Raw genomic sequence first — 11,684 nt, forward strand, 5'->3', positions numbered from 1 at the left:
GGATGGCTTTGAAATATGGAGAAGGATTTTAAATTGGTATTCTGAATTGAACCGGGAGCCAATGGAGCTGCTGAAGAACCGGGTTATATGATGAAATGAGGGGGTTCTGGTGATGACACGAGCTGCTGAGTTCTGAGAAGTTGAAGTTTATGGAGGGATTTTTGAGGAAGTTTAAAGTCATTTAAAGTCATACAGTCTTAGATATGTCATAGTGTTCAGAGATGTAATTGTCATAGGACTATTTGACACCACCAAGCACACTCCTGCTTGTTTTCTCAAATGCATTCACTGCAACCTACTCTTTTCTAATTTTACAGGTGCAGAATCTGACCTTACACTGTGCGTCCGCTCCTAGAGCAGTTGCTGTAAAAGCTGAGCTTCCAGAGAGGAAAGATTTTGCTAGATTTCCTCTTGGTCAACAGCAGCCGCAGCAGAGTTTTGCCCAGACAGCTCAGCAGCAGCAAGTGCAACCACAACCAGCAACACATGGCCAAACCCAGCTTTACTCAGCAGTCCAATGTCAACACTATGACTCTAAAGAATGTGACTCCTTCTGCTTCTGTAGCTCCTTCCTCCTCTTCCTCTCCAGCGCTCCCTCTTTCCCAACTCCTCCTGTCCTCCTCTGCTGCCCCCATGATCCTGGTCCCCACCTCAAATGTTCCTCCAACCACCCAGGGCTACACTATTGGCCCAAAGCCAACGTTAACACACAAACTCTGGTGGTGCAGCCCCTACAACAGGCCAGCACTATTGCAGAAAAAGGACCTGTGCCAATCCAACCCAAGACAGCTCAAGGACAACGCTTACCTGTACAGCTGCCTCCTCGACACCCACCTCCCATTCTCCCAGCTCCACCTAGCAACACCCAGCACAACACTCCCCACATCCCTGTGCAGCTTGTGGGAGCCAGGCAGGGCTTAACAGGAAACGCACAGGCTGTTGCCCTGGCACTGGCACGAAGCAGCACGGCCCAGGAAAGTACAGCTGGCGGGAATTTTAACACAGTCTCCAACAACAGTGCTATGGTAAGACCAACATTGAAAGGACGTACTTAGCAACACTGACAATTCTTTGGTTTGGTGTTAAGGATAACTGTCAGCGTACAAGGAATTGTAACCGTTTTTCCCCCCCCATACCATTAGATAAAGCCTGCTATTGGTTCTCTGAAGAGAAAATCTGACAGTGACGCACCAAATGAGATGGTGACAGAATCTTCAGACTCTACACCTATGAAAGATTCTGCTCCTCCCTTATCCCCTGCTCCAACAAAGGACTCGGGTATGTCAATGTATCCTCTTCAAATCAAGCAAAGATTATTAGGAGCAATACGTTGCCAAAGAAAAGTCTAGAAATCTGGTTGAAAGCTCATTGTTTTTCCCTGTTTCTTTTGATCCTTACTAGCTCCTCCTGTAGTAGCTGCCTTCTCATCCCCTCCCACCCTGTCCTTGCCTCTGCCCTTGTCAAGAGTCGGTCATGGGGACAAAGACAGAGCGCCTGTTCCTCAGGCAGTGGTCAAACCTCAAGTCCTCACCCACCTCATAGAGGCTTTGTCATCCAAGGGAGCTGAGCCCTTCCCCGTAAGTGTACACTGTTGTGATGACATAATTTGCATCGCAATGAATCAAATCTCTGATTTAAAATACACTGGCTAAGCACCGTTTTTGTAAAAAAATTCTTATTGTATTTGATGTAAAAGGTTGCTGGACTCCTCAAAGACAGAGATTTTGCCCTGGTTGGCCGCTCTGAAAATGGACCTCAATGTAAGTGGTGAAGTAACTCTCTTTTAAGGATCAAGTATCATACCATGAATCTGTCTGCATAATCAGTATTTCATAAATGTGTAAAGTAGATAGTAAAGTACTTCCCTTTTTCTCTTCAGTGTTAAAGTGTGAGTACTGTGCAAGCCTTGCCCCAGCCAGCCAGTTCAGAGGATCAAAGAGGTTCTGTTCAAATACTTGTGCCAAGAGGTACGATTTTCTTTAGCTTTCCATTTTGGCATTGTTTTTGTTTTGGTTTGTTGTTTGTGCTTCATATTAAGGTTAGGTAACCAAATTTAATAAAGAAACCAGTCAAAGACTATACCAAACAAAGATCAAAGAAAAGTCTTCCTGAGTTTTGACTGTGCACCTGGATTCACAGGTATAATGTGAGCTGCAGCCAACACTTCAAGACAAGCAGAGGGAGGAGTGGTGCGGGGCTGGCACCGCCTCCAGCACCCACTGAGAGCGCTGCAAGGCGAAGAGGCCCCCCTCGCAGGAGCAGTTCTAATATCAATAACATTTCAAGCAGGCATCTATCTGTTAAGGTAAAATCTGTAGTAATATTCTATATTTTTCTAATAATAAAAATCAAAACACCCAAATAATTATTACTGCCAGTGTATCTAAAACCTGATATGGTATATTGGAGGTCGCATTAAAACCCCATCAATGGGTCACAATGTTCCACTGGATGACATGTTTCTACAATAGAGTGAACACAGGCACTGCAGTTTATTGAGTCCCCTGCACTCTCCCGCTGCTGTAGTGTCCTAATTATATATTATTTTGCAGCTCAAAATAATCCAACACATGCACCATTTACTTCTGAGTAAATTTTTGCTCAAAACTACGTGCCCAGCTGGGGAACATTATTTAAGTTTTTTAAAGATAATTTGCACATGATCCACAAATGCAGCTCCTCTCTGAAGTTTTATCATTGGCTTTTGTTTCTCCACTTGTGTGGGCGTAGTGTCACTCCGAGTCCAGTCGCTCGGAGGACGTATCCAGCGACGGGGAAGAAGAGGACGATTCTCCTTCACTGTCCCCAAGCTCTTCACACTCCTGCTCTAGAGCTGAGCGCAGCGCTCCTCCGTCTGACAGCTCAGCTCCTGGTAGCCTCCCACTAGATGGGGCTAACTTTCTCTCAGCAACTCCTGCTCAGTGGAGTGTGGAAGAAGTCTGCAGATTTATCTCTTCACTTCAAGGTTGGTGTTCAGTATGATAACAGTTTTGTAAGCCGCAACCTATCTTCTGTTCTTTTTATCTAACTATATCTTCCTGTCTTTCTGTTGGTTTGTGTACAGGCTGTGAAGAGTTGGCTGCACAGTTTCTGTCACAGGAAATAGATGGGCAGGCTCTGCTGCTCCTGCGAGAGGACCATCTCATCTCCACCATGAATATCAAGCTGGGTCCTGCTCTCAAGATCTGTGCCTCCATCAACATCCTGCGTGAGTGATGCAGTGTGTACTTCAGAGGGACACCAGGATTGTTGTCTCATTGACTTATCACTGAAATCAATACCTGGACCTCTTTTAGTAAGAAGTAAAAGACTATGGGGGAAGTGAGGATGTTTCTTACAAAACAATGGTGCACTATCAGTCATGTGAAGACATGGGAATGGACAGTTTACTTTCTGGACATTGAATGTGCAAAAAACATGTTATATGTGTACTGCCATGTGTGAGTGGTGAGCATGGACAGTCTAAAGTATCCATGTCAGTAGTGTTTGTCAGTTGTTGTTTTTCTGTTGCTGTGAGTAAAAGACCTTTTGTATGTATTCTCGAATGAAACTGTGCAAATCTGCCAGCCTGCAGTTATCGGTGCTAGGTCTTCTTACTAGGACAGTTTACCTGTTGGGTTAAAAAAAGAAAAGAAACGTTGCCTTCTTGATGTATTTCAAACGGTGCTTTAACTTTAGTAATATGATTGAGGGAGGGATGTCAGCATCAGTCCACTTCATTTATATATATATATTTCAGTCTTGTTAGTAGTTATTAGTTTATTTACCGTGTGTTTAATCCAGGCTCCAATCACATCGAGCAAAGGACACTCAAAAAGCCTGGTATTTTAAGTAGTTAATTTTACCAGTTATTGAAAGTTTTAGTTTTTTTTAATCTTTTCCACTTTTTACTACAATCCAAATTATTTTTTTCATGAATGATAGTTTTAGTAGCTTTAATCAACCTAACTACCTGAAAATAGGTATTCCTCATGGTTTGCTCTCTTAAGGGCTAAGTGGAAGTACTCTGTGTACATGTATGCAGTACTACCAATAAACAATACCTGTTACTGGACCTCTTTGCGTGCGTTTGCTTTTATTACCCCTTGAAAATGAAAAGATCATAGTTTATTTTGTGTAAACCATTTGAGCTCATTTCACATGAACTGACAAGTACAATAGCATGAATACATTTGTGTCCTTTATTTCCAACTGCCAACAAATCACACAAAAATGTGGTAAGAACATATATTACATCTGTTAATATACATTTGTATTATGCTATAAACAAGATCTGTAAAACCGTCATAAATTAACAGTATCAACTACAAGTTAAGGATGCAGTGGTTGTAAGTTGGTCAAGTTTACCTATCTTAATGTGTACTACAACAAAATTACTGGTTGTATTTTCCCACAACAATGCTTAACTCCAAAGAGTTAGCTATCAGACAAAGAAGCACATGAATGAGGTTTTAATCAGAAGAAAATGAATGGTTCCCAAAAGTAGACAACTTACTTAGCGTACAGGTTTTCTCATTTATGCTGCATGATCCGGAAGTAGGAGACTACTTAAAATAAAAGTACAATTTCAGTGCCCAAAACCAAAAGTAAGCAAAAGTTTGGAAAACTTTTATTTTCCCTGAAAGATATTGTTTTGGAGAAGTGCATCATTGCGGAGAGAAGTGCAATTTATTTAGCTGGCACAGGCAGTGATCAGAAAACAGTGTAACTGTTCTTTTCCCCGTATCCTGCTTCCTTCAGGTACTGCTCGATGTTAACTGTCCCAGACACCTTGAGGACTTTGTCAGAGGCACTTTTCTCTCCTGAGTGGAGCTTGTGGCTCACTTCAGCCAGAGTGGGTCGATCTTGATCCTTCCACTGGCAACAACCCTTAATGATGGAGTACCTGAGAGAGAGATTTACAGCACATTTGTTGGAGAGGGGAAATGGTACTCTGCTTCAAGTGTGCTTTTGTGTTATCTGGAGCATTCAGTGGAACTTACAGCGTGTTGGAACAGTTGGGAGGTTTTTTTAGACTTTTCCCTCGTTGATGAAACTGCAGAAGCTCATTTACTGAGATGTCTGCATATGGAGCTTCACCTGGACAGAAAAGAGTAAATGTTGCAGGGATGAGTGGGCGATATGGCATCAAGGTATATGTAATTTTACATTGCAATTAATAGATATTGTGTTAGTAACTTTGTTAGCTGTTTATGGATAAAGTAGCCAGATACATTGGCCCTTTTTTGGCTAATCCAACAAATGGAATACCTTAATATGACTTCATTACACTGATGAAAAAATATAATATTAAAATCCAGTATTGGTACAAGTCTTGTTAATGGGTATGCATTAGTTACAATTGCCAAACATACCTTGAGATACTGTATTAAAATGATAGATGAGATAACTCAGTTTAAATGGGTAAAATGTTCAAATTCAACTTACCCAATGTTGCCATTTCATACAGTAAGATGCCAATTGACCAGCTAGAGAGGAGAACACAGAGGCAAATAACGGTCATAGTCTTTCGTTCAGTGAATTTTTTTCATAAAGTACTCACAGAACAGCATTTAATAAATAACAGCAGCAGCATCTGTAGTGGCGGATTTATATGACAGAAAATACCAAAGATAACGGATGAAAATAGGTAAAACTCACATGTCGCTGCTCTGACTGGCAGGTCTCTTGGCTAACAGCTCTGGTGCCTGCCATTTCTTCATGCTGGGATCATCTCTCTGAGTGGCTCCCTGGTTCTTCCTTGTGTGGACCCCATGCAGGCCCCAAAGCTTGGCAGTGAAGTCCTTGGTGACCAGTACGCTCCGAGCACAAATGTTTCCGTGGAGAAGATCTTTGCTGTGAAGGAACTCCTGATTGGGCAACAAGACAAGTGGCATCTCAGGTTTAAACACACACACGCCTATACAGGTGATTTCAGTTTAGTCATCACTGCCAACATAAAATACATATATGAAACTGGACTCATCAAGAACTGTAGTGGAGGGATGTGCATGTAACAAACTGTACGACATAATGGGTAATGACTGGCTGGAGAGAGGAGCAGTTACAGTGAACAACAACTCTAGGACAGAGAGGTTCAGGAGATCCTTTGTCCCCACAGCCAACAGGCTTTTTAACGCCACCTATGCCCCTCTGTGTTGTTTATGGGAATGTGTGTTTATGTGTGAGCTGCTGGACACTTGATTTTCCCCGCAGGGATAAATAAAGTATCTATCTATAGATCTTCCTAAAACCTCACAGAAACTGCATGTTTAGAGCATCTGTTTAGGTGTTGTTGGGACAGATCAAGTGCTTTAAAGGATGAAGAGATTTATCAGTTTAATTTGGGGTAGTCAAAAGTGTTAAACCGATTAGTCTTTTTTGCCATGCTAGCAGCTCCACCACTTTGATCCAAACTGAAATAGTTGCACAACTATTGGGTGGATTGGCATGAATCAAAATGACTTTGGTGATCCTCTGATTTTTCACATTAAGGGTTTTCAACAATTTGCCAGGAAAGTTGCTTTAGACATTCATGTTCCCCTCCGGATGAATTGAAATAACTTTGATAAATCGTTTTGATTGAAAATAAATCCTCTAGCTGCATCATCAGCTTAAAATGTGAATCCTTAACCTTTTTCTAAGTAATTTCATGTGACATGTGGATTTTAATATCAAGCTTATGCAAAGCTTCCAGGGCTTTAGCTATATACCTTTCTCTGTTTAAAGTACTGAGAAAATTTTACAAAATGTTTACTTTTGGGATTGTTGGGTAGGTGCATGGTATGATGAAGAGAGGGAAACCCTGCCACAAGTCAACGCTAAGATGGGGTCATGAAAGGTTAAAAGTATGTCAGGGATTTAAAAGTAAAATATTTGCACATGTGCAGTGTATAGGGAGGTGAGGACATGTATGTAAGCATACTGACCAGAGCTGAGACCACCTGTTTGGCCATGGTAAGTATTCGTCTCTCAGTCATCTCACAAGGAGGATTCACATGCTCCTGAAAAAAAACACAAAGAGAAATTGAATTAACATTTCAAAGTTGACATGTGAATGTTTTGATTAGCTTTAAATATATGGTTTGATGCTTAAAGTGAGTTATCACACAGCAGCAGAATACCCTCTGTAATAAAAATATAAACCTGTCTGCATCGCCACAGGAAGCTGAGCAGGTCTCTATTCTCCAGCTCTTCTACAACTGTAATAAGAGGAGCTCGAAGTGACACCACACCAAGAAGCTCTGGCAGGAAGGGATGTGGTCCCAGCTGGGACAGGAAGGACGCAAAGCCCAAGAAGTTGTGTCTTTCTGTGGCATCAGCAGAGTCTGTATAGGGCAAGAATGATAGGGAAATGAGATGTCCTCAAAATCAAATGAGACAATTAAGAGCTTCCATTAAATTAAAGTTTAACTGTCTCACCCTTTAGGACTCGCAATACAACGTTCCTGTTTTCCATTCGGGCCCTGTAGAGGGACACAGAGGAGTCGGTGTGCAGGGAGAAGGCAACAGGCAGAGGGGTGACCAGGTTGAAAGACTCGGGCAGCCTCTGCCGGGGCAACTCTCTCGGCTGGACGATGGGAGTGAAACTGGGCTTAATGGGCTGTGGGAGGGGGCTGGGCAGGAGAGAGGGTGTTTCCATAGACACAGAGGGGTTTTTGGAGTTGTGAGTGTTCGGGGGGTGGAAGGTGGAGTAGGAATTGGGCACGTCCAGAGCAATGCTTTCATGCTCCAGGACATTGATACCGGGTGGAGCTAAGGACAGAAAGCCACGGAGAGATAGAGAGATGGGAGATGATAGGGAGACAGAGAATATTTGTCATTAGAGGTAAATGCAAGGATTTAGATGAGAGCAGATAAACAGGACTATTTATCTTTGTGTAGTGCTGGAAAATATGTCTAACTGAAACTGAGATAGTATGTAGGAGTGCTTATGGACCCCACGGGGTAAATTAGATTAGACAGTGGATGCTAAAACTAAAAGTAATCTGTCATTTCCTTGCTTAATGAAAAAAAAACCAAGAATGCTGCTGGTTCCACTGTCACCTGTAAAGTATATTACACTGTGAATACACTGAGCATGTTTTATTTATAGTAAACTAACTGAAAACCAGTTGAAAGTGCTGATGTGGGCTTTCCTGACTATAAACATTAAAATCATTTACAGACATACACAGACTTTAAATGAGAAAAACACAAAAGTTGGAATTAAATAATTTCACATGTAAATAGCATATGATGTAGTTTTATTTATTGCATATTTCTTTAACTATTTAGTAGTTTAAAGATATTGTTCTGTAATAAAATGTGGAGTGATTATAACTACAGATTTTATATTGTTATAGGTGATTTTGTCTTGTATTTTGGGTTCCTGGCAGCTTAAACTTTGATTAATGATAAAATGATTAGTCAGACTGATAGCGGAGTTCCTGCTGAAGAAAAAGATGCTTTGCACATGCGGTAAGGACAGTTTAAAAAGTGCTAAACAATGAATGCTTAGAAAGTTGAACCTGAACTACACCTCCTGAAAAAACCAAAACACCCACATGGAATCAGCTTGCTGACTGTTCACTGACAGTGTAGATCAAAAATAATTCCTGCAGTATGATATGATTTAATTTATTTAAACATATAAAACACTAACAACTGTGTCTATTTCAGTGTCTTACCATCGATGCCATGCAGCACTCTCCTGGAGGACTGTGGACGGATGCGATCGACTTTCTCTGGACAATAGCGCAGCAGGATAATGAAGACCAGAGTGACCAGGAAGCTGGCCAGCAGCAAGATAGGCACAATGATCACCTCCTGCTCATACACACGGATCGCTGCAAACAGGAGCAGACACAAGAAAACATTGATCTTTACAATCACTCAGCAAGTCAGACACACCAATGTCAATGGCGGATATGTTTGTCTGTACAACCAGGGCTGGTATGTCATGTCATCTGGTCGTCTGTCAACTTAACACTGGACAAGGCCTCTAATGGCCAGACCAGTTAGTGGCCAAATTCCCCAAATTCTGTCTGCTGTTAAAACCTACCACAGATAGTGTCTCCTTGCTTGCATTGGAAGTCTGCATCTGCTAAAGAAGACATCCTGTCAAATGTAAAAAGAGATGTGATAAAAGACCTTTTTTCATATATTTCTAATACACCATTCACAGTCAAACTTCATATTCAGTAGGTTTCTAGTACTTCCATATGCTTACAGTTAAGAACATTTCCTTTTTACACTCCAGTTCTGAAGTCTTTCCATTGGGTTCCTGTGCCTCAAAGAAAAGATTTCAAAATACTTCTGCTAGTTTATAAATCACTAAACGGTTTGGTGCCAAAATACCTTTGGGATATTGCTGTGAACTATGAACCACCCAGACCTCTCAGATCATCTGGGACAGGTTTGCTTACCATCCCCAGAATCAGAACCAAAAAGGGGGAAGCAGTATTCACTTGCTATGCTCCACATATCTGGAACAAACTTCCGGGAAAACAGTAGGTCAGCACCTACTCTCCTCGCTTTTAAATCAAGGCTGAAGACCTTTCTTTTGCCTTTATTTGATTAATTATACTGCGACCCTTGCCAGGTATCCAGCATGAGAAGGGGTCTGAGTGAACGAGTAACTGAGACCAGGAACTTCACATGTTGTATCACAGTCTCTGATGTATGCCAAATGTTTTTTCCCCTGCCAAAGACGACTGGCAATCAGATTAAAGATTCAGACACCTCACCGAATCAATCTTTTTTTTGTAAAACAAAACTTTGATCCTTTTGGTCTTACAGCACAGACCTCAATCGTTGGTCAATCTTAAGATAAGGTAACACAATGTGAGCGTCACCAAAGCTGTGTACAGAAATAAAATGTAAGCATCTCTAACTGAGGATTCTTTATGCTGTATATCTGAATTCAGAACTGCTTTAAATGCAGTGTATGGGAACAGAAATGCAGCGGCACAGGGAAAATCTTCAACCACATGATCATTCTTTTAGGTCAAATCCAAGATATCTAAACCTGTTCATCTGCATTTTATTACCCATAAATGCTTGTACACTCAAAGGGAAAACATTAAGGGCAAACAAAGAACTTGCTTGCACACTCAAAACTAATAGAATATGTCCCAATGGTCAGAGAAAGACAGTGGATGAACAGTTAGAGCTTTTATTTCATTAACAGCGTGCCTAAACATGAGCTCATTCCACCTAAGAGCAACCTTAGCAAAATATTACACAACTTCAAAAACAGTGTAATAAAAAAAGACATGGAGTGTAAAACCTTCTTACCTCAGCTCCTTCAGGTGTGTCTTATATCCCAAAAGAAAAGATTCAAACCTGTTATTCCAGGCTCATGTTTTTCTCCTTCACACAGTCAGACACTTTTCATACATCCTCCCAGCTGAATGTGTTGTCCGGGTTCAGCCGTGCTGCTCAGATCTTTATTGTATTGCTTTTCTCAGGTGATTTGTCTGGCTCTGGGGATCAGTGAGCTGCTCTCTGTTTGTCTTTTTTCCACCTTGTGTGTTTTCCTAACCCCACCCCTCATCAACTATACCCCACCCCTCTTCTCCTGTATTTAGCAGTTTCTTCTTCCTCCTTTCTGTCACACTCTTCAGTTTTTAGAAGTGATGCATCATGTTGATATCAGGTTGGTGGAGATCCTCACTCTTGCCCTGCCTTTGTTTGCTCGACCACATTCTGTAACTAGACTTTTCTCTGAAGTTGACATGTGTTGGCTACTCCTCTTTGTTCAGGAAAACTGGTTCTTTTGTTAAGCATGTTTGGCCTACATTGTACTGGAACTGGTGTGACAAGCTTTGCCCGCTCTGGAGTATTTAGTCAACACTAATAAACTAGATTTATTTCTGGTTACAAGCATGCAATGTAGATAAATAATATATTAAAAGAGTACTGTCAATTAAGAGAATGCAATAATACAGTGGTTTTAGAAGCAAAAGTATTAGCCTCCAACACTTGTGAGCAATTTTAATTTCAAGATAGGACAAACATCTAAAAAGGGGGCCCGAATTAGACACTGATTTTAAGGGGTCATGAGCAAAGATTTGGAAACCGGTTGAATGTACAATAATGCATTGTGTTTTATAATCTTGTGTTTTATGCAAAATCTGTATCTGAAAATAAGCTAAGTTACTAAGTGCAGTTAATTACTTTCCAATACAGCAATATGACATAACAGACTTTTCTTGGAACTAAATGAATAACATTAACACATGATGTAACTCTTCTACTAAAAATATCTGCACTTAAAATGGAGGTCTCATAGTTTAACATGTCAGCATTTGCTAAGTAGCACTTAAAGTACAGCTGAAGATGATAGGGGTGAAGTTTTTTTTTAACCTGATTATGGTGCTAGATGAAAGATTAAAGTTCTACCAGTTATTACAGTTAACCCTGATGGGGACATGAATGCTTTTACTAAATGTCTTGGATATCCATCCAGTAGTTATGAAGACATTTCACCACAATTACAAGTGTCCTCATGGTGGTACTAGAGTAAGGTGACCAGATTTCTCAGACAAAATCCGGGGACATTTTCAGCTCAGAAGCGTATTTACCTCCTTAGCAATGTTTTTATTTTTGTAAAACTTAAAACGGGGACACTAGACCTAGAGCTGTTCTTATTAAGGGCTGAGCCCCCCCCCCCCCCCCCGATCCTAGACCCCCCCCTGCTGCTACTTCATACTCCACTACAC

At 41.1% G+C, this 11,684-nt stretch overlaps 2 protein-coding genes across 2 annotated transcripts; one reads left to right on the top strand and one right to left on the bottom strand.

The window, feature by feature from the left end:
• The first annotated feature begins 425 nt into the window (after positions 1-425).
• On the top strand, positions 426-4,054 carry LOC116674611 (polyhomeotic-like protein 1). The gene is given in 9 exon segments (XM_032506997.1): positions 426-688; positions 691-1,025; positions 1,143-1,278; positions 1,402-1,577; positions 1,697-1,760; positions 1,880-1,967; positions 2,140-2,305; positions 2,731-2,965; positions 3,065-4,054. Coding segments are annotated over 9 exon segments (1,554 nt in total). The 5' UTR covers positions 426-486; the 3' UTR covers positions 3,217-4,054.
• A 119-nt stretch (positions 4,055-4,173) lies between these two features.
• LOC116674612 (tyrosine-protein kinase STYK1) lies at positions 4,174-10,841 on the bottom strand. The gene is made up of 10 exons (XM_032506998.1): positions 10,258-10,841; positions 9,023-9,078; positions 8,649-8,807; positions 7,402-7,734; positions 7,126-7,307; positions 6,909-6,983; positions 5,641-5,849; positions 5,428-5,468; positions 4,983-5,079; positions 4,174-4,885 (listed from the first exon to the last, which is right to left on the bottom strand). Exons 2-10 carry the CDS (start codon positions 9,075-9,077, stop codon positions 4,693-4,695), a joined length of 1,344 nt encoding a protein of 447 aa, XP_032362889.1. The 5' UTR covers position 9,078; positions 10,258-10,841; the 3' UTR covers positions 4,174-4,692.
• Between the last annotated feature and the right edge of the window lie 843 nt (positions 10,842-11,684).

Source organism: Etheostoma spectabile, unplaced genomic scaffold, assembly GCF_008692095.1.
Source record: "Etheostoma spectabile isolate EspeVRDwgs_2016 unplaced genomic scaffold, UIUC_Espe_1.0 scaffold00000878, whole genome shotgun sequence".
NCBI classification, from domain to species: Eukaryota; Metazoa; Chordata; class Actinopteri; order Perciformes; family Percidae; genus Etheostoma; species Etheostoma spectabile.